The 24,812-nt window shown below is 39.6% G+C and overlaps 1 protein-coding gene across 8 annotated transcripts in view; it reads left to right on the top strand.

The window, feature by feature from the left end:
- FAM172A (family with sequence similarity 172 member A) overlaps positions 1-24,812 on the top strand; it is a 298,225-nt gene that overhangs the window by 60,311 nt on the left and 213,102 nt on the right. For all 8 annotated transcript variants that reach the window (XM_033084694.1, XM_033084695.1, XM_033084699.1 and 5 more), the window contains exons 5-6: positions 16,380-16,445; positions 24,580-24,771. In XM_033084694.1, the coding sequence (XP_032940585.1) occupies positions 16,380-16,445; positions 24,580-24,771 (258 nt within the window). The remainder of the gene's footprint in view (positions 1-16,379; positions 16,446-24,579; positions 24,772-24,812) is intronic.

Raw genomic sequence — 24,812 nt, 5'->3', positions numbered from 1 at the left:
GTTATTGCTATTCCCATATGTTTGCCTGAGAGCTCCTTAATTTCAAAATTATTGTAATTTGGAGGGAGGGGCTTTACATTGTCCATTTCAAGAGAGGCTCCTACCTTTGTTAACAAACACCTGTCTTTCAGACCAAGACAGAGAGGCATGAGAATGGTGTAGGATCTGGTGGGGAAGCCTTATGAGAAGTGGCTGAGATCACATGGATTGTTTGGCCTGGAGGAGACTGAGGGATGACCTTGTCATGTCCTCAACATCCTTACAGGGGGAAGCAAAGTGACAAGAACTGACCTTTTCATTCTTGTGTACCAGTGACAGGACACAAGGTAACAACATAAAGTTGAGTTTAGGAAGGTTCAGGTTAAAGATGAGGAAAAATTTCTTCACCCAGAGGTGGCTGAACACTGAAACTCTCCAGGGAAGTGGTCACAGCACCAAGGCTGTCTGAGTTCAAGAAGCATTTGGACAACATTCTCAGGGACATGGTGTAAATCTTTGGGCTGTCCAGTGCAGGAATAGGAGCTGGACTCAATGATCCTCTTGAATCCCTTCCAACTCAACTTATTCTGTGATTTTATGAAGGTTTCAGTTTCAGAGTACATATTGCCTTCCACCAGCTGATTTTTCAAGACATGCGTCATGATGCACTTGAAAAAGTATTACCTGATAGTGCGTATACTGCTACTAAATCCTATCATGTTTAGCAAAAGTGCACCTTAAGAGGCTTGAAATAAGCCTTGAAATAAGTTTATAGTGGTAGAAAAGGAAACAGCTTGTTTTATAACATGAGCTTATACTCACAGTTGTCAGCCAGGAACAGAGCTCTTGTTTGTCCTGAATTTCAATCTGCTGTTAAGTTTACAGTGTGAGAGCTCTTCTTTCTGAAGTATTTTGGGAGTGTCAGGGACCACAAGATGCTGCTTTGCTTAGACTACATGAGGATTAAATATGAAGTAAAAAGTCTGATAAATTCTTGCAGACATCAGCATAGTTCAGTGCTCTTGGTCGCAGTGATCTAGTATGCAAAAAATACTTCCAGGTATATATGGTTGTAGGTAAATAAAATTCAAATAATTTTCATGGCAGATTACAGTAATTTCACGATTATAAGCCACAGCATTTTGACTAAAATTTTGGTCCGAACCCGAAGTGCAGCTTATAATCAGGTGCAGCCAATATATTGATGCGGTTCAGAAATTTGCTGACCTGGAAGTGTGAGCCTGCACAGCCCTGAGCCGAGCTGGAGCCTACCCAGCCCTGGCAGTGGGGCAGAGGGGCTGATCCAAGCCCACATGGCCCTGACGGGGGGGCGGAGGGGCCAATCTGAGCCTGCACAGCGCCGGCAGGGGAAAAGCGGGGCTAATCCGAGCTCACCTGGCACCTGCAGGGGAAAAGCGGGACCCATCCGAACCTGCACGACCCCGAGCCGAACCAGTAAACTCTGCGATCCCGTGACTCTTTACTAATTGGCAACTTTGTGAAAGTTGCACGGGGATCCTTGCTGCGAACGAAAGTGCGGCTTACAATCCAATGCGGCTTGTATATGGGGGAAAAACAAAATGTTGCTGACACCCTGGAAGTGCGGCTTATAATCAGGTGCAGCTTGTAATCGTGAAATTACTGTAGTTGAATTCAGCTTGTGGTAGTTACCAAGGTGGACACTGAGTTGCAAGTACAGTAACTTCACGAATACAAGCCACAGCAAGTAGACTAAAATATTGGTGGAAACCCGGAAATGCGGCTAATATTCGGGTGCGGCTAATTTATGAACAAAAAAGTGATATCTGCCCTTACCTAGTATCATGCCGGTCCAGTCCCGAGCCAAAACAGTCTGAAATCCTTGGTTTCCCGGTGTTCCGACGATGAACCAATCAGAGAACAGCTTATTGCCTACCTGTGGATGACAGCATTATTGAGGGGCGGGGGGGGTATTTTACCAGGGTGAGTTCCCGCGACCCGTTCTTTTTCAGCGTGTTCTTCTATCGGCGTGTTCTGCCCTCGGCGACTTCTTTCCTTGGCATGGCTGCGGAGAAGAGAGTAGCGTACGATGTGGAGTTTAAAGTGAAAGCTATTAACTATGCAAAAGAACATGGGAATAGACTTGCAGTTAGAGCATTCCACATTAATGAATGCATGGTACGCAGATGGAGACAGCAGGAGGACGAACTTCGTCTTACAGGAAAGACAAAGAAAAGTTTCTGTGGCCGTAGAGCACGATGGCCAGAACTGGAAGGCAGCGATGGCCAGAACTGGAAGACAGGCTTTACTACTGGATTTCTGAGCGAAGGGCAGCTGGCCGAAGTGTATCTACCGTCGCCATTCGGATACAAGCCAAAGCAATTGCAAATCAATTGCATATAGAAGAATTTAAAGCAGGAGCGTCTTGGTGCTTTCGTTTTATGAAGCGACAGCAGCTCTCCATTCGTACACGGACCACGGTGTGTCGGCAGTTGTCAGCAGACTACAAAGAAAAGGTAGCCAGGTTCCAGGTAGCCAGATCTCTGAAAATATACAGCCGCATTGTATAATTAACGTGGATGAAGTCCCCCTCACATTCGATATGCTGTTGACGAGGACCGTGGAGCACACCGGAACACCGACAGTACTGGTAAGAACTACGGGGAACGAAAAGACGTCATTTACGGTCGTCCTCGGCGTTTCGCTAGCTGGGCAGAAATTACGCCCCATGGTAATTTTTAAAAGAAAAACCCTCCCTAAAGACAGATTTCCAAATGAAATAAAGGTTCATGTTAATTCAAAAGGCTGGATGGATGAAGAGGCAATGAAGATTTGGCTAATGGAAGTTTATGGTGGCACACTGCATAGGTCCTTTAATCAGTTACGGGACTGCTAATTTTGGATTCCATGCGTACCCACACGACGAAACCCGTGAAAGAAATTGTGAGAAAGAAGAAGTCGGAGTTTGCTGTAATACCGGGTGGCTTGACCAAAGAACTGCAGCCTCTGGACATAGGTATTATTCGTTCCTTCAAGGCTAAAGTGCGATCTCTGTGGGAAGAGTGGAGGTTGGAAGGCGAGCATTCCTACAGCGACAGCGGGAGGCTGTGCAGGGCAAGTTACGCTACAGTCTGCCAGTGGATACTGGATGCCTGGGGTAAAGTAACTACCAGAACTATCAGTTGAGGGTTCGCCAAAGCTGACATCATTCCTGGACTGACCAGCAATGCCATGGAGAGTACTGAAAGTGATAACTCTGACGGTGAAGGTACGGGCGAAACCGCCTCACGTTTGCTGGATCCCACCATTGCCCAACTGCTGGTTTCCGATACGGAGGACGAAGACTTCGACGGTTTCATGGAAGATGAAGCCGCTGATGAAGCAGCTGATGAATAAAAGATGAAGCTGTTTAAAAGTTTAATAAAAGTGTGTGATATTTTTCTGTATTTTTTAAGTGTTTTCAGTTTTCTGCGGCTGCACGGTTGACCGTCCTTGTGCGGCTGCGCGGGTAGCTGGGCTCGCACGGGGGGGGGCGGGGGGGCTGAGCGAGTAGGGGGCGGGGCGGCGCTCGCTGAGCTCACGGGAGAGGCGGGCTCGCGCAGATGAGCGTGGGGAGATACGACTCAGCTCGGAGCTTGGCCGCTCGCCCGCGGGGCTGAGCGGGGTGGCCGTGCTGGCGCGGAGGAGTGGCTCCGCTCGGTGCTCAGCTGTCCACCCGCGTGGCTCAGCGGCTGTTTAAAGGCAACGCGGATCCGTTGGGAATGCTCGCAAAATGACCACACTATTGATCGTGTCTTTTTCGACTTGTAAATAAAACTTGCAGGGAACGGTGCCGCAGCTATTGTCTGTGTCTTTTTTCACTTGGAAACAATGTTTCCGAGGTCAGCAGTAAGCCAGTAAGCCCCGGCAATCCGCGATCGTGTTACTGAATGACGGCTTTGTGCACCGTTCACCGCAAACGAAAGTGCAGCTAATGTTCGGGGTGCGGCTTATTTATTGACAAAGACATCAACATTGCCGATGCACCGGGAGTGTGGCTTATACTCCGTGCGGCTTGTATTCGTGAATTTACTGTACATCTCTTCAGGTTCTATCAGTTCTCCATCAGTAATCTAAAACTGCAAATTAATAAAGTACCTATTTCTCATTAGTAATTACAGTAATTTCACTAATACAAGCCGCACCAATTTGACTAAGATTTTACTCCTAAACTGGAAATGCGGCTAATACTCAGGAGCGGCTAATATGTGAATAATTTTCTGACATTTACAACCTTAGAAGTACCAACCAGAGTGCCGAGCCGAGCAGCTACAAAGTCGGCATTTTGCGATTGTTACAAATTGTTACTCTGTTGCACCGCGGGTGGAGCCTGGCTGCCTGCAGGCAGCACGGGGGGCGGGGAGAGAGGAGGGAGAGCTCTTTCCTTCCCTCCTCTGCCACAGCCTGAGGAAGAGACGGGGAGGCCCCGCGCCGCCATTGCCGCGGCTCTAGGAGGCGGCGGGGGACCCAGGCTGCCACTGCCGCGGCTCTGGGAGGCGGCGGGGGACCCGGGCCGCCACTGCCGCAGCTCTGGGAGGCGGTGGGGCACCGGCGCCACCATTGCCGCGGCCCGGGGAGGAGGGGGGGGACCCGGGCCGCCACTGCCGCAGCTCTGGGAGGCGGTGGGGGACCCGGGCCGCCACTGCCGCGGCTCTGGGAGGCGGCGGGGGGCTCCGTCCCCGCCCGCTGCCGCGGGAGTTGGGGGGGCTTCGTCCCTGCCTGCCACCACAGGGCAGCGCCGGGCCGTGGTGACCGAGCCCAGTGGCAGCAGCGGCTGGCCCCCAGTGACCCCGCCGAGTGACAGCGCCAGGCTGGGCCACCTGGCCCCGTCGGCAGCCCCTAGCGGGCCGAGCCTGCACAACCCGAGCCGAGCCAGTAAACCCTGCCCTGCCGCTGTTCTGTTACTATTTGGCAACTTTGTTGCACGCCGGTCCTCGCTGTGAACGACAGAGCGGCTTATAGTCGGGTGCGGCTTATTTATGGACAAAAAACGAAATATTTGCCAACACCCAGAGATGCGGCTTATACTCAGTGCGGCTTGTACTCGTGAATTTACTGTAGTATCTTTCTGGAACAAATCTTCCTTTATATACATACTATATGACTGAGTAATTTCAAAGTAAATCTGTTAGATTATATTCACTTATCTTTCTATAAGACAGATCTGATGTCAGCTCACAGTTGGCCTAAGAACATAAATATATTTTTTCTTTTCTTCAGATGTCTTTTAGAAAGTTATACTCTTAGGTGAAGTGCTAAGAATATTCTTCTAATTTCAGTTTCTTGGCATTACCTTTCCACCTGCACAGGGAACCAATTGAGAATATCGTGAGATAGACTAGAAAGTAGAATTTATTTGACTGCAATATTAAGTGAACTACTAGTAATTTTTTACATAAAAATAACCTGTAACACTGGAGATAATATAGGCAACATGAACATAAGTAAATTATAAGGTGATTGGGAGTGGAAAGTGAAGGCTGATGCACATTTTTAGTGCCATTCAATTTTTTGTTGTATGGGTACGTGCAGTAACAGAAGAGATCATAACTTAGATTATAGGAATATATTTTTGGGATGATTTGCAATGTTCAGGAGTGTAGATTGTCTTGATTCTGCATTACATGTTAAAATTTTAAGAATACTATGTTGAAAAAATAAGGCACATTTGCCAGCAGCAGAAATAGCAGAAGAAACTATAATACTCACTTCTCTACAGCTAAAACAAGATTGTTTGGCTGATATTAAAAGAAGCATTCAGTCGAGCAAGGGGTGATCTCCAGGCCATTTGGAGGCAGTTTAGAAGGGGAGCGGACATATGAGCATGGCATATCAGTGGAGGCGTGGCACAGCAGTTTGTGGGTGGTTCCCAGGAGCAGGAGTAGGACGATGGGTGCAGCACTCTAAGTGCTGAGTTGTGTCTCATGGGTGGTTGTGGTATGCCTTTTTTTTCCCCCCACCAAACAATGGTTTAGAAATGGTCAAAAACCATTGCTGCTGCTGGCAGCAAAAGTGTGCTAAGCTGAACAGAACCCTCCAAGAAAGACACAGCTGTCCATACCCTTGACTGCAGGGAGTGTCTGAGCCTAGGGGCAGTACCTGAGGACAGTGCAGAAGGCACCTGTGAGTGGTTTGAGCAGGGGAATGATCTGCTCTGTCTGGTGGCAGGGCTTAAGCAAGAAGTGGAATGGCTAAGGAGTATTAGGAAGAGCTAAAGAGACATTGGCAGGTGTAGCTATAGCCTTGCAACCCTGAGAGAAGCTTTGCAGGAGTCAGAGGAGCCCTGTCCCTCTTACCATCAGGCAGAAGGAGGAGATCTAGCAGATGGGGGCAATGGAAATGAGTACCTACTCAGAGAGGTAGCGAAATTCCCTCCTGACCCCCATCATCTTCCCAGGAGCCCTTACAAAACAGGTATGAGGCTCTGGGTCCAGAGGCTCAGGCAGATGATGGTAAACAAAAAAAATCTGTCTGGAGAGTCTCCCAGGTGCACTTCATCTGTCAGACAAATCACAACCTCAGGAAATTAAGAATAAAAGAAGGGTAGTTGTAGTAGGTCACTCCCTTCTGAAGGGGAACTGAGGGTTCTGTATGTCAACCAGACGCATCATACAGGGAAGTCTACTGCCTTTCTGGGGCGCAGGTATGGGATATCACCAGGAGACTCCCTGAACTAATTCAGACCTCTGATTATTACCCACTGCTTGCTTGTCCAGGTTGGCAGTGATGAGGTTGACAAGAAGAATACCAGAGTCATTTGAAAGGATATCAGGGCTCTGGATTGATTGGGACAGGAACATGGTATGGTTCTGCTCAGTTCCTTCAGGAGCAGGGATGAATGATAAAAGGAATAGGAAAACCCATATTATCAATGAATGGCTTGATGGCTGGTGCCAATAGAAGAATTCAGGTGTTTTTATGATGGACAATTTTTTACAGTAGGAGGCCTGCTTGAGACAGATGGGCTCCATCTGTCTAACAAGGGCAAAAGGATTCTAGCCTATGAGTCGGCAGGGCTGATTGAGAGGGCTTTAAATTAGGTTTGAAGGGGGAAGAGGATGAAACAAGGTACTCCAGAGACGAGCCCAAGGGTGGTAAGCCAGAGTCAGGGGTGAAAACAGCAGCCCAGCTGAAGTGCATGTACACTGTGCACGTAGTGTGGGTAACAAACAAAGCGCTGGAAGACATGGTATAGCAGGAAAGCAATTATATAGTCACCATCACATAAACCTGCTGGGATGGTTCACAGGACTGGAGCACTGCAGTGGATGGCTACACGCTCTGCACAAGAGACAGCAGAGGGAGAAGTGGTGGAGGGGTGTCTCTGTATGTTAGGGAGGCTCTGGGCATTGTGGTACTCGAGATTAATGTCAGCAAGATCACGTGTCATGGGTAAGAATCAGGGAAAGGCCAACAAGGCTGACGGTCTCCCCCAGACCAACCAACCAGGATGAAGAGATGGATGAATTATTGTATAGGCAGCTGGAGGATGTTTCAAGATTGCCAACCCTTGTTCTTATAGGAGATTTAACCTGCCAGATATCTGTTGGGAACTCAACATTGTGGAAAAGAGGCAGTCTAAGAGGTTCTTGGTGTATATGGAGAAGAACTTTTTGTCACAGCTGGTGAGCAAATCTGCCAGGATCGGGCTCTGCTAGACCTGCTCTTTGCAAACAGAGAGGACCTGATGGGAGACGTGGTGGTCAGAACGCCCATCTTGGGAGTGGCAACCATGAAATGGTAAAAGTTTTCCTGGGTGAAGTAAGAAGGGGTGTCAACAAAATTTCTGTACTGTATTTCCAGAGGACAGACTTTGTCCTATTCATGGGACTGATTCAGAAAGTTCCCGTAAAGCAGCCCTTAAAACCAAAGTGGTCCAGGAAGGGGGACATATTTCAGGAAATAAATATTGAATGCACAGGAGCAGGCTGTCCCTATGTGTTGGAATTTTTACCTACTCGTGTTCTGGAGCACAGAGGCAAAATGGTGAAGACATCTTGCTATGAAAAGAAAGTGTTATTAGAGTTCTGCTCTGGATTTACATAAAATTAATCCTTCAGTCCATCTGTGAATATTTATCTGGTCATTTCTTCTGAGCAATGAAAGATAACAGAATTAGATGATGCATGACATCACTGACTTTTTTGTCTGTGACTACAAAATAGCTGGTGTGCTTTAACTATGTTAATTTGGTATGTCAGTTTGTTCCACTGTTAAACTTCTGAGCTTTTTTTAGTTTTCTGCTTTCTTTTGCAAACTTTAAATCATTGTGTTTCTTGTCTCAGCTTGGGACAGGGGTCTTACTTTCTGCTGATGTTTAATTGCTTGTAGTGTAAGGTGCTTGATTGAATAATCTGCTTAGTATTGATACATATGTATGCATATGTATCTGTCTTTAAAAAAACTCAGAGGATTTCCATAAGACGGACTTAGCAATTAAGTAATGTCTAAAGCCAAATCATTGTCAAGTGGTTTCTACAATTAGAGATGCTTCTTTTAAAAAGGAAAAAAAATGGAAAACAAAAAATAAACCAACAGGTGTCAGCAAGGACCATGTAACAAAACAGTGGGTCAAATCACATCAACAGTATGTCCTATATTCATGACAAGTCCCTGTTGTCTTTCTTTTAATTCTCTCGAAAGACCTTGAGTTCTTAGTTGTGATCAGTCAACTCAAAATACAGAATATCACAAGTGTGTATGAAGGTTGAATTGAATTACTTTCAGTGGAAAATACAAGAAACCACATAGAGATAATGTCAGTTCCATCTTAATAAATTGTTCTCCCACACTATAATCCAAGTGAGGTCTTTGTGGATTTTTAAAATGCCATTGAATTTGTTTCTGTCTCTCTGTTGTTGTTTTTTGGTTTTTTTTTTCCTCTCTTTTTTTGCCTACAATGAACTGAGGCTTTAGAAAGTCCATTCGGCTTTTAGGATCTTTTGTTCTAGAATGGTGATGGTGAGGGTTTTTTTTTCCTTTGGTTTTTTGGGGTTTTTTTTTTTTTTGCTTGTCCCAGATCTTAGGTAAGTCTATCTAAGAACAGTATGTCAAAAAGTTTGTTGCATCTCTCATTAGTATGTATTGGCAGGTTTGTCACCTCAGGGTCAAAACTAAGCTCATTCAATCAAGGCTATGGCAGCCATAGTAGCAAGCCTCAAGTCAGTCCCACCACTTGAGATTTGCTGTAGGGCAGTCAGTTGGAGTTCCTTTTGCATTTGTTTCACTGAACATTATTACTCTTACACTGAAAAGGAAATTACATTGTGGGTAGACTACTATATGTTATAGGGATTGTTTCTCTCGTGCTTGTTTTCTCTTCTTGCATTGAAGTGGCTGTTACCGATGAGAAGACAAATTTTATAAAATAACAAAATCCATTATTTGTCATGACATTGCTTCTAGTGTTTGATACTTGTTTGTTTTTAAGATAAGTTACAAAACCTTCAACCTGTGTACTCTGACTTGAAGTTACTAGAAAATGCTAGTAGCGCTGAGGAGTCTAATCTCTTGTGTTGAATATTAATTATTTGAAAATAGTATCCTTTTTATGCCCATGGAAGGTCCATTTTTGAGAAACTTAAATTCGAGACACTTGTTGTGTCATGTCTAAGTTAATAGATAAAATAGTTTCAGAGGTCTGAGGAGCTGATGGTTGAATCACTTGGTGTACTGTATGAAGTTAGTCAGAGACACGACTTCACAAAAAAAAAAGAATAATTAAAGCTGATTTTTGTATGTCCATGCTAGGATTTCTCAGGAGAACTGGTAATGTTCAGTTGTTACACATTTTAACTGCAGCTCTGTCACAGGATGAGAGTTGATAAATAAACCTAAGGTCACATTAGTTTTGCATCTCTAAAGAAAACAAACCCTTGATTTTTCTTCAGTTCAAGTAAAGGAAGTTATGGCTGAGTGACATACTGTAGAGAGTAGAGATGGTCAGACTTCAGTGATTTCTAAAGTAAAAATATCACTAATAATTTTGATTCTATCTTTCCTTTTTTTCTGTAATGTGTGTTCATGTAGGAGATTAAACTGAGGTTAAACTATAGATAACTCAGAATGTTATTGGAGGAATAATAAACTACTAATGACACTAATAATGTACTAACTCCTTTTATTATATTACGTGGGAAAATCCTAGAAATCATTCAAGAAGGAAAACACCATTGCAGTTTTATTAGCTAAAGTCTCCCTAATTTTAAACATACTAGCTCTTATTCTGAAAAATCTGATCATTCATAAAAACCTGCAATGAAAATTAATGCCACTAGATTCTCTTACTCTCTTCACCCTCATTTAATTTGAGAACTCTCTTTAAAAATTATTGAGAAGTGATCTGACAGTGTTTAATTAGTGGGTTTTTTTCACAAGATGGCATCTTTGGAAGCAGAAGCCCCTATCCACAAGTAATGTTGCCAACACATCTCACCCATGATGGAAAGTAGCCATTCTTAACTTTGAGAGAGTAGTTCTGTCTCTGTTCATATTTAATCCTTGGAGCAGTGAAAAATGGTAGCAAGAGTATTAATAGTGATGATGGCTTTCTGTTTCTGTTTTGAATATCTATAAATGAGGAATATAATGTGGGAAATCTCAGATCCATCTAGGTGGATTTGGTACACCAGAAGGATATATTTAATCTGTAGTTCTGACCGTTTCCTTTTTTCCCCCAAAATCTTCTACAAGTATGTAGGAATAGACAATGGAGTGGACAACTTGGGTTAACAGCTTGTGCTTCCTCATAATTTCTCCTAGGTCTTGTAATCTGTTCTCTGTCATGGGAGTGGTTGCAATATCAACCAATCTCATGCACCTTATCCTTTGTTATGTCACGTGTGCTTTATTCTTTATCTTGTGTTAACCATTCACCGGCCATTTGACAGTATTGTTGGTGTTTGGGTCATGAGGGATGCACATATCCCTCATGAGGGAAAGAGGGGGACATGTGGCATTTGATTGTCTTCTAAAGAGACTTCATGGTTTGCACTAGCCTAAGGGTTCCTCACATCTGTTGTGAATGCATGACTGTTGATTGCATGGTAATGATTTCCAGTGACACCTGATAGATGCCAGGTTAGAAGGGAAAGGCCACAAATCACACAGGCTTATGCTGATTTTTTAGTATGTTTTTAGCTGAGAATTCACTCGAGAAAATATTTTGCAAGTTTGAGTAATTTACTTTTTTTCTTACTTTCCCTCTACAGCAGGCTTGTTTTTCTATTTGTATATGTAATTTTCTGGTGGGTAACCATGGTTGATTTAGAAAGTGGGAGCACATTCCTGGGGAAGAGAAGAAAAGAGTTTAGAGGACTTGGGTTGTAAAGCACAGCATGGGAGGGGGACTTGATGGGCGAGGCTCAGCGCACTTCACTGAGTCATAACATGTGTTTTTGGTGCGGTAGGTGCTGAAGCAGCTCCTCTTGATTAAGATGTAGGTGTTATTAATCAAATCATTGAGTTGTGATTTGTTGTCTGTATACCTGGCAATCTCTGTACGGTGAAGTTCACTAGTGGGTCAGCTGCAATTCTGTCCTTCCTCATGTATGCTCTGCTGGTTTTCTTGATGTTTTTAGAATGTGGTACAAGGCTTTTTAAAGTGTATTACTGACTGAAAATTGAGGGGTCATTATTTTAAACTGAATTATTTTTGGAATTACCTCCTTGCTTTCTGGGAATTTATTTTCAATGCTCTTTTCCAGACTCTGTTTAAAGACCTCCAATACTTAGTGAATTCAAGTATCTCTTTGGTATTTGTCTTCACTTGCAATAGTATTTAGACTTCAGTACCTTCATAATCTCTGTAACTTTAAATATGATGTCACTGGTTTTTATAATTTCTCTTTTCACATAGTTCTATACAGCTATTGATCTTTTGATCATGTATCAGAATGCTGTATTGCAAAGATTTTGCAAATTAGACTGATAGCAAAATTTTTCAATGCTTTTTGGTAATTGGAAACAATCTGTAAGAAAATAGTCTATATGAACCGTAGTCTTAAACGTGTTGTAGGAAGCTGGGACTTTACCGATTAATGTGTAATACACTTGTGTGTACCAGAGCTAGGTTTCCACCTGGAGTTTCAGTTTTCCTCTGCACAGTATATGCAGCATTATAGTCTTGCTATCATTGTGCAGAATATTTCACAATGCAAGGGTAAAACCTCAGGTCTGTCATAAGATAATGTGCTTCTCTCTGATCTTTTTGCTGTCTATCCAAATTAATTTCTTTGTGATTAAAATAGCCTGTTTTCTGGATCCATATGAAGGTCGCAACATAGGTCTATCCCCCAATTATCCATAAGGCTATTGAATTTTGCAGATTACATATTTGAGACCACTACTGCTTTGAAAAGGTAGTTCTGAAGGGATTCTTTGTTATATCCAACAGAAATCAAGACTGACTTATTTTAAGCTCCTCAGAAAGGCAGTTGTGAGCGCTGAAGTTTGGTTCCACTCCTGAACCATATGTGTTAAGGCTGCCAACCTTGTCCGCTTCAGATGAAGGCAAACTATAACAAAGAAATGATAGCAGAGATTAGATACTTGTGCTTTTCATATGCCCAGGATAATCTACTTGGTTTTACTGCTCAGGATGTGTTCTACTGAGCTGTGGTCCCCACTCTCATCAGCTTGCCTTCATTATGGGAATTTTTTGGTGTAACAAAATAGTATAGCTGTGATTTCATTTGGGGTAGAAGTTCCTCAGGTTTAGGAAAAGCAGAACATGGGTTCCTTTGCTCAACAAGAGTAATTTAAAGTATAAGCAATGTAGTTTCCTTCCAGAGAAGATCTCTTTGTTCTGGGAAAAAAAGTTTCCTCTATCATACAGTTTTTTTGGCAGTTGAAGTGTTAGGCTTTCCATGGCTGGAAAGGATTTTTCCCTTGCTGTCAGAATTGGTCATGAGAGGCATGGAATTTTTGGTATTTGTGTTTTGGTTTTTTTTTCTTCCTCCAGTTCTCTCAACAGTCAGTAAGAACACCTTGATAGTTTTGACTTCAGATATTTGTCTTAACCAGTTTCAAGAGCCTTTGAAAAGTGTAGCTATCCCAGATTAACATGAGTAGCATGAATAGGGCTCTCTAGTAAGTGTTAAAGTTTCCAATGAAAACATCTGGATCTGAACTATTTGTTGCTTTATGGTTCAGATGATTTATTGATGCAGTTTTGAATTGATCAGCCTCTGTCACTATATAGCTGCAGCAATGAGCAGCTATGTGGCTGACTGACAGGTCCAGGAGAGTTTGTAGGGTGTAACCAGAACCACCTTCTTGAGCAAGAAGTCACAAGACATTTCTCAACATTCTGCAATAGTTTCTGCAGTAGTTTTCAGATCTTAAATACGGAACACCAGCATGCACAAGATAATATTGCTGCTTCAAGAAGTTGTGGCTTTATAAATTGTATAGATTTGAAATAGTAAGTCTAACTACTTCTATATAAACAATATTACACAATGTTGCAATATTGCAATATAACAATATTACTTCCTATTGGAAAAATATTTTAATAATTTTTTAGTTAGTCATTGTTAAATTTTCTCAACCATAAAATCAGAAAAAATCATGAAAAGCATAAAAATCCAAAGACAGTGTTGGATGTACAGCATTTTCAGTACTTGCTGCCAAATTCCTAGATAGAACAGAATTTTGTTAGATTTTCCTCGGCAGAACAGAATTTTGTCAAGGCTTCCAGACACATCTATGGTAAGTACAGGAAGTCTGACCATTAGTGATGTTTTCAAATCAAGAAAATTGTGGTCACTTCAAGAAGTTTTGTGTACCAGTTTCCATAATTTAAAATTGATAGTGTGCCAGACATTGCTAGGATATCCCTAAACATGTTGATCTACTGCAACAAAACCCTGAACCCCTTCTGTGGCTACATATATGTGCCCACACACACACACACATGCACACACACACACACGTGCGTAGACTGGGGCAGTTTTATGGGTTGTTTCTTTTGAGGGTTTTTTCAATGACATTTTCATTTTTTCCTGAAATCTCTCTGGGCAGTGCAGACCATCCAGGTGCTGAGCTGTCTGAGGATGATAATATCAGACTTTGCATGTGAGCCTCCACCTGCTCTTATCTTTCTTTATGCTTGCTTTTATTAAAAGCATTTGTTAGGTAAGTCTTTGCCACACCAGATTCTTCCACTGATTCAACACTCCCATTTTTAAGGCTGTATTGTTCTTTATTATATTGATGTAGTGCATAAAAAGTCAGTTAGAATGAGACCCCATTGAGACAGGCTGTGGAAAAAATGAGTAAAGGTTTATTTCTGCTCTGAAGACGCACAGTCTAAATAAATGAGAAAGAATAGAAGAAATAGATACAAACAGCTGCAAAAAGGGTAGACTTTCGCAAGTGGTGTCTAAAATACACCTACTGTGTAGCAGCTTTTCTCACTTCCAAGTGTTCTTTTAGTGATTTTAACAGTGAGTAGGTGCCTGAATTGAGAGTTAAAAACAAAATTTCTATGTTGAAGGCCACATTATCATTATACTCACTTTAATACTGCAGGAATTTAACTACTTCACTTGTTGGCGTTACACTGCAGTCGATTTCGGTGAACCATAAAAAGTTTGTCCCTGAAGGTAAAATTATACTCTATGCATGTTCCTAGCATACTGCTTTGGGGATAAACATGTCTTAAATCAACTCATTGCTCACAGCTGAATTCCTTCTCCAAATACAGTTTCTGTGTAGATAATAATGTTCAAAAAGACCACTTTTCTGTAAACCATAAAGTTTTTTGAACATAATTCTATCAATAAATGTATTTGAGCAGGATTGGAAAGAATTCTTATAATCCTAATAAAGATTTGGGCTTTTAGTGAAAGGAAAGGAAGGCCATATATCAGCATTTTTAATTAGCTTGCATCAGTACCTCTAGTTTGTTCATATGCGTTCCAAACATTTGCATATTGTGATTCCTCTCATTTGCATAATAAAAAACTTTAGGACTTCATTGAAACTTCTTTTTGTAATTTTGTAATTTTTAATTTGGAAAATTAAATTTGAACTTTATGACACCCTGGCTCCTACTTGCTTGGATCATAATGTGTAGTTAAGATACCATCACTTGAGACCTTTTTTATAGCAATATTTCTATTGGGCCTTAATATACTGTGGGTTCAGATAAATGTAATTGTGGCCTTGAGCTGTTGATCTAAAGAATACCATCTAGGTTTGTACTCAGATATTCTTGGATTAATATTTTGAGACATAGATCTTGTCCTGTCTGGAATTAAAATGCTATTCCCTGAGCCTTAAAGCATTTCAGACTCTTAATTTTTCCTAACTCTTGTAGCCCTTGAAATCCAGGCAGGAACTTCCAAACCATTTTTACAACCTCAAATGGGCAAAGTGTCTGTTTGTTCCTCAGTTTAATTCTCAAATTAATTACAATTAGAAAGTTCTTACATCTGCATCCCCATTTTTCTTAGAATGTGTAAGGGTAGGAAAAAAAAAAAATCCTTAGAGAGTAGGAAAGGCTTTGGAATGTGAACAACTTTATTACATTTGAGAAGGCAGGTTTTTATCACAACAAGGTTGATTTTTGTGGGTTTTGTCTTTTTGTTTTGTTTTCTGGTGGGTTTTGGCGTGTTTTGGTTTTGTGGTTTTGGTTTTTGATGTTGTTTTTGTTTGTTTTGAGATTTTTTTTGTTTGTTTGTGGGATTTTTTTGACATTCTGTTTGGTTTATTTTCTTTCTTCATTTTGTTGCTTTCTGAAGTGATACCTTTGGTTTCAGGACTGAAATTTCAGTTTTATTCCTACATGGAGAAAAAAGACATAAACTCCCCCATGGTGGGCAACCATATGGGGTTTTCTTTTACTTGGCAATCTTTGGCCCATACCTCCCCTGTTCAGTGAGTAGAAAGGGCAAGGAAACTTAGCTGATTTTGGCTACACCCTTAGCTGAGGGTGGATCTGTCCTCCATGTAAATCATGAAGTGAACCTGGAGGGGAGAGGATTCCAAAAATACGCTAATAGACAAAGTACTTTAAAAGTATTTCTTTACAAAGAGAGCCTTTCTTTTATCCTGCCGAGTATATATATTAACTGGTTATAAATCTTAGTTTTGAGGTTGTTATTCACCTCGTTATTCACACAGCAGTGCATGATGAATTCACAGGTACAGTTACTGATCCATTGTACTGGCAAGAAGTCTTTTCTGTGGAAGAGAAAGAAGTTTGTGTCTAAAGCTTCAAGTTCTATAATCAGTTATATAGTAAAGGATTCAGGAAGGTGGCAAAACATATACAAGTGCTTAGAAGTTTAACCAATTAGCCTTTGTCTGCCTGCATATGTCATTATTGTAAGTGTTTTGGTATCTGGTGTCCACTTTTTTCTTTTCTTTTCTTCCAGATCATTACTAAATACATCTATGAACTACTGCAGAATGAATGTCGCTTGAAGAAAGTGACTCTTCCAGTAAGTATAATTTATTTTTCCAAGGGCATTGGTTTTTTTTGAATCTGTACCCAGCATAGCCTGTGATCTGGTATTCAGATAAAGACAAGGTGTGCCAGGACTCTGTGCAGTGCATTGTCTTAGGACAGTGCCTTCTCATTTTGCATGTGTATGCATCTGGAGATGTGGTTCCACCTCACTTCTCATATATTTGATTTCTCCAACTGAGCCTTCCTTACCTTAATAGAATTTTTGAAATGTGGTTCTTTTAATAGGAGCACCATAAGCTTTCTGAGAAGTATTTGTGGATATTTTCAGTTGCCTACAGGTGGATGTAAGGAACAGAAATGTTTCTGCAGGCAGTGGACTGCACTCATATTGCATATCAGTAAACTACTCCAAGTCATTTTTTAAAAAATGTTTTTTCAGAAATTTGCAATATGTATGTAATATAAAATGCTTATGTTTCTTAGTGAAAATATTTGATCAACTCTTAGAAAAGATGACGTACTCTCCCCCACATATCAAAGTGTTTATAAGTACATGTGATGTGATATGATGATGGTCAGGTATTTTTATACTAGAGAGTGCAGGGGAGACTGGAGTATGACAGCACTGTGTAGATTTTCCATCATTATAAGGATTCCTATGCTCTTTGAAATATTTTGAATTGCTGTCGTTCTCAGACAAACCTTCGTTTTGAGTCAAGGAAAACTGGTTTACACTATGGACAGGAAAGGTCTTTAGCCTTGGCATTTCTGTAACATTTCACTATTCCCATTCCCATTTCCATTCCCTGAGTGCTGCTTAGAGAATGTTTTGATGACCTACCCAAACTGCTTACAGTTTCCTGGAAGGGCTTTTTCAGTGTCTCATGGTCATGGCAGAAGCAGCTGAGCTATGAGGTTCACAGAGAAGTCAAAGGGCAATACTCGCAGCCTGGTGCTTGCATCAGTGCCGTGAGAACCAAGACTAAGAAAGCATTTCTTCAACTTCAGGTTGTTCTGTGTAGACAGGCATAGGATTAGGTTAATCATGACAGTCTGGTGTAGTGCTGGTTATGATCTCCAGCTTTTTGGCTAATTTTATTGGTGCACTTTTGGTCCAAGAAGTACTTCCAGGAAGATAATGTATCAAAAGACTTCTCAAGCCGTGTCACACTTTGTGAAACCATGAAGCTGTCTTTTATAAACATGGAAATGCCCAGATTTTAAGGCTATAGGACTTTTTTTGGTTCCTACAGAAGAGTATGAAGAATATGCATATATGTAGTGTGGTGCTAGGGCTGATCAATTAGCTCCAAAACATGTCAATGAAGAAACCTGAGATGAGTATTACAGCACCTCCACCACCTATTTCACACCTGTGGTGATTCATCTGCCTTGCGCTAAGGTTTGGGTTTCGTTGCTTGGAACAGGAATGGCCCTGGGTAGTTCCCATTTTTGGCTTAATCTGTTTACTTGTATTTAGAAATTGTGTAGTGAACATGGATACAGTTGTTCAGTAATACATTTAAGCTATTCTCAAGTATATTACTTCCAGGTTCTGTGAAATATCATAATTTATTTGCATTTTGGAGCAAAGTGAGAAAGCACAGAATATGCAGGTGTCTAATTGTGTGGAAAAATTCATATGAAGTATGAATGCTGTTCTTCAGGAATGGCTGTTATATGTAGCCAGCCCTCACCACAGTCAAAAATAGGTTATGAAGGCATATACAAAAGTGAAAAATTGAAACAATATATTAGAACTCCAAAAACTAATAAAAGTTAGTTTAAATCACCACTGACAAACTCCCAAGTAAGGACACAAGTTTACAGTAGTAAAGGAGACTAATAAAAGTAATAGAACAGCTTTTAGGATGAGAATAGAAGAGAGTATAAATGCTGGCAAGTTACGTATAAAATCACAGGAAGTTCACAAAAAACAAATTTGAGGAGCTTGTTAGAGTTGTAAAGGCTAATAATAAAAGACAGCTGATAAGGCCAGTAGATGAACTGCAGCTAAAATGAAGATTGAGGTCAAATAAGAAAAACTAATGTTATTATTTCCAATACTACTTGTCCACACACTTAACTTTAATTTAACTTTAATTTCTACACACTTAGCTTTTTATTTTCTAATCAGTACATAATTCTGAGCAACTGTCTTAAATTTGTCGTATCAATAGAAGAGACCTTAGGACTAGTTAATATGTTGTACAGTAAACAAATCCCAGGATGAGATTTTTTTAAACCTAGGGTTCTATGAGAAGTCAAACATGAAGCTGCAGAACAACCGATTTGTATTTAACTTACTGCTGAAATATAACAACAACAACAATAGTAATAATAATAATAATAATAATAATAATAATAATAACAACAACATTGAGGAAATTAGTACCAACTGCTTTAAAAAAAATTACAGAATTCATTGCAGGAGTCAGAGATCACAGGAAGAAGAAAAATCTTGTCAGTGAAAGAATACAGTTATTTCCAATGGTCTGTGAAGAAAATTAAATTCTTTTAAAAAGCACAGCGGAAGGGAGGCCCCTTAAGAGTTAATTGATTAAAAGGGGAGAAAGGTGTTCATATTTTACAGCTGAAATAAACTGTTACCAGTGAAATGTTATTAAGGCCTGACATAGTTGTAAGCCAAAGGAAAAAAATAATAAATACAAGCTAAAAAACTTTTCTGTTTTTATTTTTTTTAATTATTTAGGACAGTTAAACCTGTAGTTGATTATGATGACTTGGGAAATTATTAATTGATGCTTAATAACGGTATGATTAAATGACAGGAGATTCAATTCTGATAAATACGAAATTATGAGGAAGATAATTCACTCTGTAAATGTAAATTCACACTCTAAATGAGCTATTACAACTCAGGAAAGAGCTTGGAGTTATTGAGTAGTTCTCTGAGAACATCAGTGAGTACTCAATGGCAGTCAAAAATGCTCAGAGCACATAGGATGTTAGGAATTATGAGGCATCGAGAACAAAACAGAAAAACATCGTCATTCCACTCATTATGTGGGCCCTCATGTTAAACACTGCATGAAGTCTGGACACCATATCAAAAAGGATATGAAGAATTAAAAAGAAATACAGAGGAGGGTTACAAGGATGATCACAGGCATGAAATGCTTTTCAGACAAAGAAAGATTAAACAAAGATTCTTCAGCTTGGAAAATAGATGACTGAGGAAGGAATATGACAAATCTATAAAATCATGAAAGGTGAAGAGAAGATGAATAGGGAATGGGATTTTGCTTTTTTCATAATAGAGAACCTAAGGGGCATCAAGTTTAAATTATCAGGCAGGAGATCTCTACTGAAAGAGTCAGAATTATTTCATATATGTCCCAATTATATTGTTGAAGTCATTGCCACAGAATACTATCAAGGAGAGAAGTATAAATGCAGTCAAAAAAACCATTTGATGATATTAAGGTGGGATTGGTGCCTTGAACTATTGTACATGCTTGTCTAGTTATATAAACTGTGGCTTTGCAAGGTTCCAAAGTTACTGTCTGTTGAAGCTGGGCGAGCATCATTCTATAGCCACCACTCTGTTTTGTTACTGTTTCCCTACACAATCTACCAGTTGTCAGAAACAGGACCGTGAACCTTGGTCTGACCAAGATAGCTCATATATATGTATATATATGTATATATATGTGTATATACAGCCTTTTAATGTCAATATTTTAGAAATGAATACAATTTTTTTTCTTTTACCCTCATCACAGGTGATCACAAAGTTGGTGTATTCTCTTTCCTGTTTCTGTCAGCTGATAATGAAGATGGCTGTACAGTGATTTTTGAATATCTGAAATTGTTTCAGGATTGTGTTTGGTAGAGTGTGCTTGTTTTCAGAATGATTTTAGTAGGGAATGGAAATACTATTCTTCAAATGTTTAGCACGAAGGCATTTTATTTTATTTCATCTTCCTTAACTTCAACCTTGTGTTTAAAGTCCAACTTGCTGTCTCTGTTATGCTTTCTTAGGTGGCACCTTCAGTTTTGGATACGAAAATTAATTATTTTTTTCAGATATGAAAATAAGACTAATTACCAGATCAGTAGAGCTTGCCCATTATTGTATTATGCCAGCATCTTATACTAAACAACTCTGAACATTTTTTCCTACACAGGGAGGCCAAGATCCATCTTGCATTATTGTTATTATAAAGCATTACATTTCTAATTAGGTTCAACATGTACTACTGGACTTGAAAAATTTAATGAAGAGTCTCATATTTAGGGAGAGGCCATTCAGTCACTACCTTTAAAGTTTAATTTTGTGCTCCGTTGAAGGTTACGTTAGGAATAAAAGAAAGATTGTAATTTTTCTAGCCAGATGAAGTATTTGTATTTCTCTAGTTTTAGTGGTATAATCAGTGGTTGATCTTTGCTCTTTAGGTGCTGAGGACAAATAGAGTGTGCTTCTGAATTAACTGCATCTTTAACAGCTTCTGGGGAGTTCAAATAATTGCTAACATGTTGGAGTGGCTTTAAGCCCAACTAGAAATTAAGCACCAAGCAGCTGCTTGGTCAGCCCCTCCTTTTACCTCCCCCAACGCCAGTGGAATTGGGAGGAGAATCAAAGTTAAACTTGTTTGCTGAGATAGAAACCGTTTAATAACTTGAAGCAAAGTAGAATGCAGTGGTATGGGTAAATGATAATAATAAGACAAAAAACAAGTGATGTGCAATGCCAGATGCCAGACTCCCAATTCCCAAACCCAGATCGGCCATCCTTCTGGGTAACTTCCCCCAGTTTATATCCTGGGCATGATGCTCTGGGGTGTGGAATATTCCTTTGCCACTTCAGGGCACCCATCCCAGCCATGCTTCCTCCAAAGTTTGTTTGCTTACCTTCTCAATGGCAGATCATGAGGCAAGGAAAGGGAAGTCTTTGACTTTGGGGAAACACAACTTAGCAAAAAACCAAAATATCAGTGTGTTATCAACACCATTCTTGTTCTGAAGCCAAAACACAGCACTGTATCAGCTACTGAGAAGAAACTAAATCTGTTGTCACTGGAACCAGGACACATGTTTAACTGGCTATGGCACTGAAATACCTCACTTGGCAGAATCTTCTTAGTTATCAGTGCTTTGCTCTTTCACTTCAAGAGGTAAAAGTTCATCCAAGAATTATTTTTCTTTGTGAAACAATGATCTGTTATCTCCAATGCACATTCCTTTTGACAATTTTGTTCCCTAAGTGAAGTTAATACTTGTTTGTAAAATTTCCACAGATTTTAGGTTTGTTAAGTTAGTTTTGATAATAGTCAAATGTTTATTAGCTGCCCCTAATATTGATCAGCAGTTCTCAGCCTTTTTTTTGATTGAAAAATTCTAAATCAGGATTCTCAATACTGTGGAGACTTAAACTAAAGTGAGTTAGTGAGGTTTATGTTGAAACACATAGAAGATGACTCAATCTTGTGAGCTAAATGAGCAGATTTTTCTTTCCACCAGCTGCTCACAATTCTCACAATATTTTTTGAGTCTTCAGTTTGAATTCTGCTTATTTGCTGTGTTCTTTCTTTCAGTTACAGTTTATACCTACTTTGTAGGCTCAAAGCTCATAATTTTTGTAGTGTATCTTAAGTAAGAGAAATAATAAAAAAAAAGCTAATGGATTTTGTTTCCCTTTTCAACATTCAATCTTGTAAACCTCCAGTATATAAAATAAAAGACTTCTGGAGCCATGTCAGGTCTCTCATACATCTTGAGTTAGTAATGACTAATTGTTGATGTGGTAGCATGGATGACAGTAAGACTGAATTTCAAATGTAGTTTGATTTTACTCTATGTATTGGTAACAGCTGTGAAAAATACTATCTAGTGTACTGCTGAAATACTTTGTAGAAGGATACTACTGTAGTAGGTAAAAACTCACTTGAGAGAGAAAACATATGGAAAAAGAAATTCACTGTTTGAAAACATTAAGAATAATATATGTAGAAGTCTCACCATAGCTGTCTACATTCATGAACTTTAAGAAATTATTGTGCATTGGGAAAAAAATCCAAGAAAAAGAAAATTAAACAGTAGTTTTAAACAGTAAATTATCAGTGTAATTTAGATAGATTTGGCATGCCTAGTTACAGATTACTGGAAGGTTGTTCTCACCTATAAATAACAACATTGAATTAAATTGTTAAATTAATATAAAAACATTTTCCTGTATTTATTCAGTTTAGACTTAAGTGATCAGAAATCAGTGGCCTTGAGTTAGGTCCAGAAAAACAGTGGCTAATAAATGCAAAATATTTTATGTGACCTCAGCATGTCTGACATTAAATGGTATTCTATACTGATCTGTCTGTAAAGTAAGGTTGTGTTGTGTATAGGAGTGACCTTTATGTGTATTCTCTAGTGAAAGCTGGATCTAATGAATTACTTCTGCTTGAAGGTAAATTAGCTTGATGAGAAGTTGCTAAATGTATTTAATATGGAGAAAAGAATCAAAAGTAAATTTTTTATCGTCTTGGTAGATATTTTCAGCTACTTGCAGAAATGTGAACTAGCTGCATCTTCTAGTACATATGATTATTAAGTGCTAGTATTTCCTATATGCTATGCAATATTTTAGTTTGTAAGTACTAAAACCTACAGCTAAGTTACACATTAGTCTGAAATGCAAATTCACAACATTCTTTCCCTAATTTTGGTGTTGTAACAATTAAGTTCATGGGTAGAAGTCAGTTACACCTTGCCAAGAAGTAGTATCTGAGATTGAGTATTGGCTGAGTTTTTACTTAATGTTTCACCTTTTAAGGTGTCAAGACTGCTATTTCAGAAGCAGCTGTGTGATCTGTCTGTAGCCACAGTCTGTTCAATAGAACATATTCTTTTCTGTTTTTTCTATTTTTGCACAAGATGTGAGAGAGAGTGAGTACATTTCCTATGCAAACTCTGAGACACATGAGATGTTGCTTTATTTTGGAGCAGGGAAATAAGTTCTTCAGGGCTATGGCAAATACTGAAGAGAGACATGATCACTCTTTCATTTACAAATTTGCTCTGTTCAAGTAGCATCACTGACTTAATTTAAAAAAAAAAAGTTTGGTAGGACTTAAATTTTTATAAGTCTGAAAATGCACACAGAATTCAATTTTTCCTATTAGAGGGGTACATACAAATGTATGAGAAAAAACTAACACATCCAAATAGCCAATTCCTTCATTCTCAGCATGATGATCATAACCTGATCTGCTTTTCTTCTCTGTTGCAGGGAATGTTCCTAGCAGCTGGACAGTTAAACTGTGGGGGTGGAGGGGTGTGGAGTAAAGTAGGAGGGGGAGATGTGCCTTCTTTTCTATGTATTCACATGGTAGAAATAGAAAAATAAGTAGACAAGGGGATTTGTTTTGCCTTCATGGTATTTACATCAGGACAGTTCTTTTGTCTTGAGACAGGCTTTCTAAACCAAGTGTAAAAATTTCAGTTTGTATTGAAAAAAAAGTACTTTACTCTCTTGAAGATACCATGTGCTATTAGTTTGTAATTTGCTGACTATCAAAGCTAATTGTTGGTCTCTTCCTACCGCAAAGTAGCTAAGCATTGACCATGGTACAGGAGGACTCCTTATGAAGCTATTATTTAGAATCAAATCGGGGTTTTATATTTTATTATGCCTATCCTATTAAATTTGTAACAGACAGATGTGCAGTACTGGTTCCTATGTAGCTTATTGAGTATTTGTGTTGAGGTGGCTGATTTGGAACTCTCCAGAATTTTTTTTTTTTCATATTATGTAAGAATTTATTGTTGCAGCAGGCATCTCAGAGGTGAGAAATTACTTGCTTCTTTCCCTCTTACCACCTCCAATTGCTCATTTATGGACTTTCTTAATTTCCTATAAATTTTTGTGAACAACTGATGTTTCAAAGCTTAAGCACACCTTTCAACTGTTTTATTTATTTTAAATGTACCTTGGATTGCTGTTCTAAAATGTGGTATGTCTATATGTTTCAAAGTTACATTGATTTTTTTTTGCTTTATATTTATTCAGTCATGGGCACACATGCATTGAATTGGTTGTTAAAATGGTGAATGTTTTTATATAAATTTGATAGATAACTTTATAACTATGGGCTTCCTTTCAAGGAATTTAATTGATGCATTAAAATGCATGCTGTTTGTAACTGCAGGTTGATGCAACTGAGACTGAACCAAAGAGCTTTATCTTTATGAGTGAAGATGCATTAGTAAATCCTGACAAACTCTTGGTCCTAATTCATGGTAATGGTGTTGTCAGAGCTGGTCAGTGGGCTAGGAGACTCATAATTAATGAAGATCTGGACAGTGGGACCCAGATACCGTACATAAAGAGAGCTATCGAGGTAAGTGAAAGTTCAAGGATACAAGGTTGTGTGTGCTGTGA

This window comes from Catharus ustulatus, chromosome Z (genome assembly GCF_009819885.2).
Source record: "Catharus ustulatus isolate bCatUst1 chromosome Z, bCatUst1.pri.v2, whole genome shotgun sequence".
NCBI classification, from domain to species: domain Eukaryota; kingdom Metazoa; phylum Chordata; class Aves; order Passeriformes; family Turdidae; genus Catharus; species Catharus ustulatus.
The sequence above is the reverse complement of the archived record's forward strand: the minus strand, read 5'-3'. Positions and strand labels throughout refer to the sequence as shown.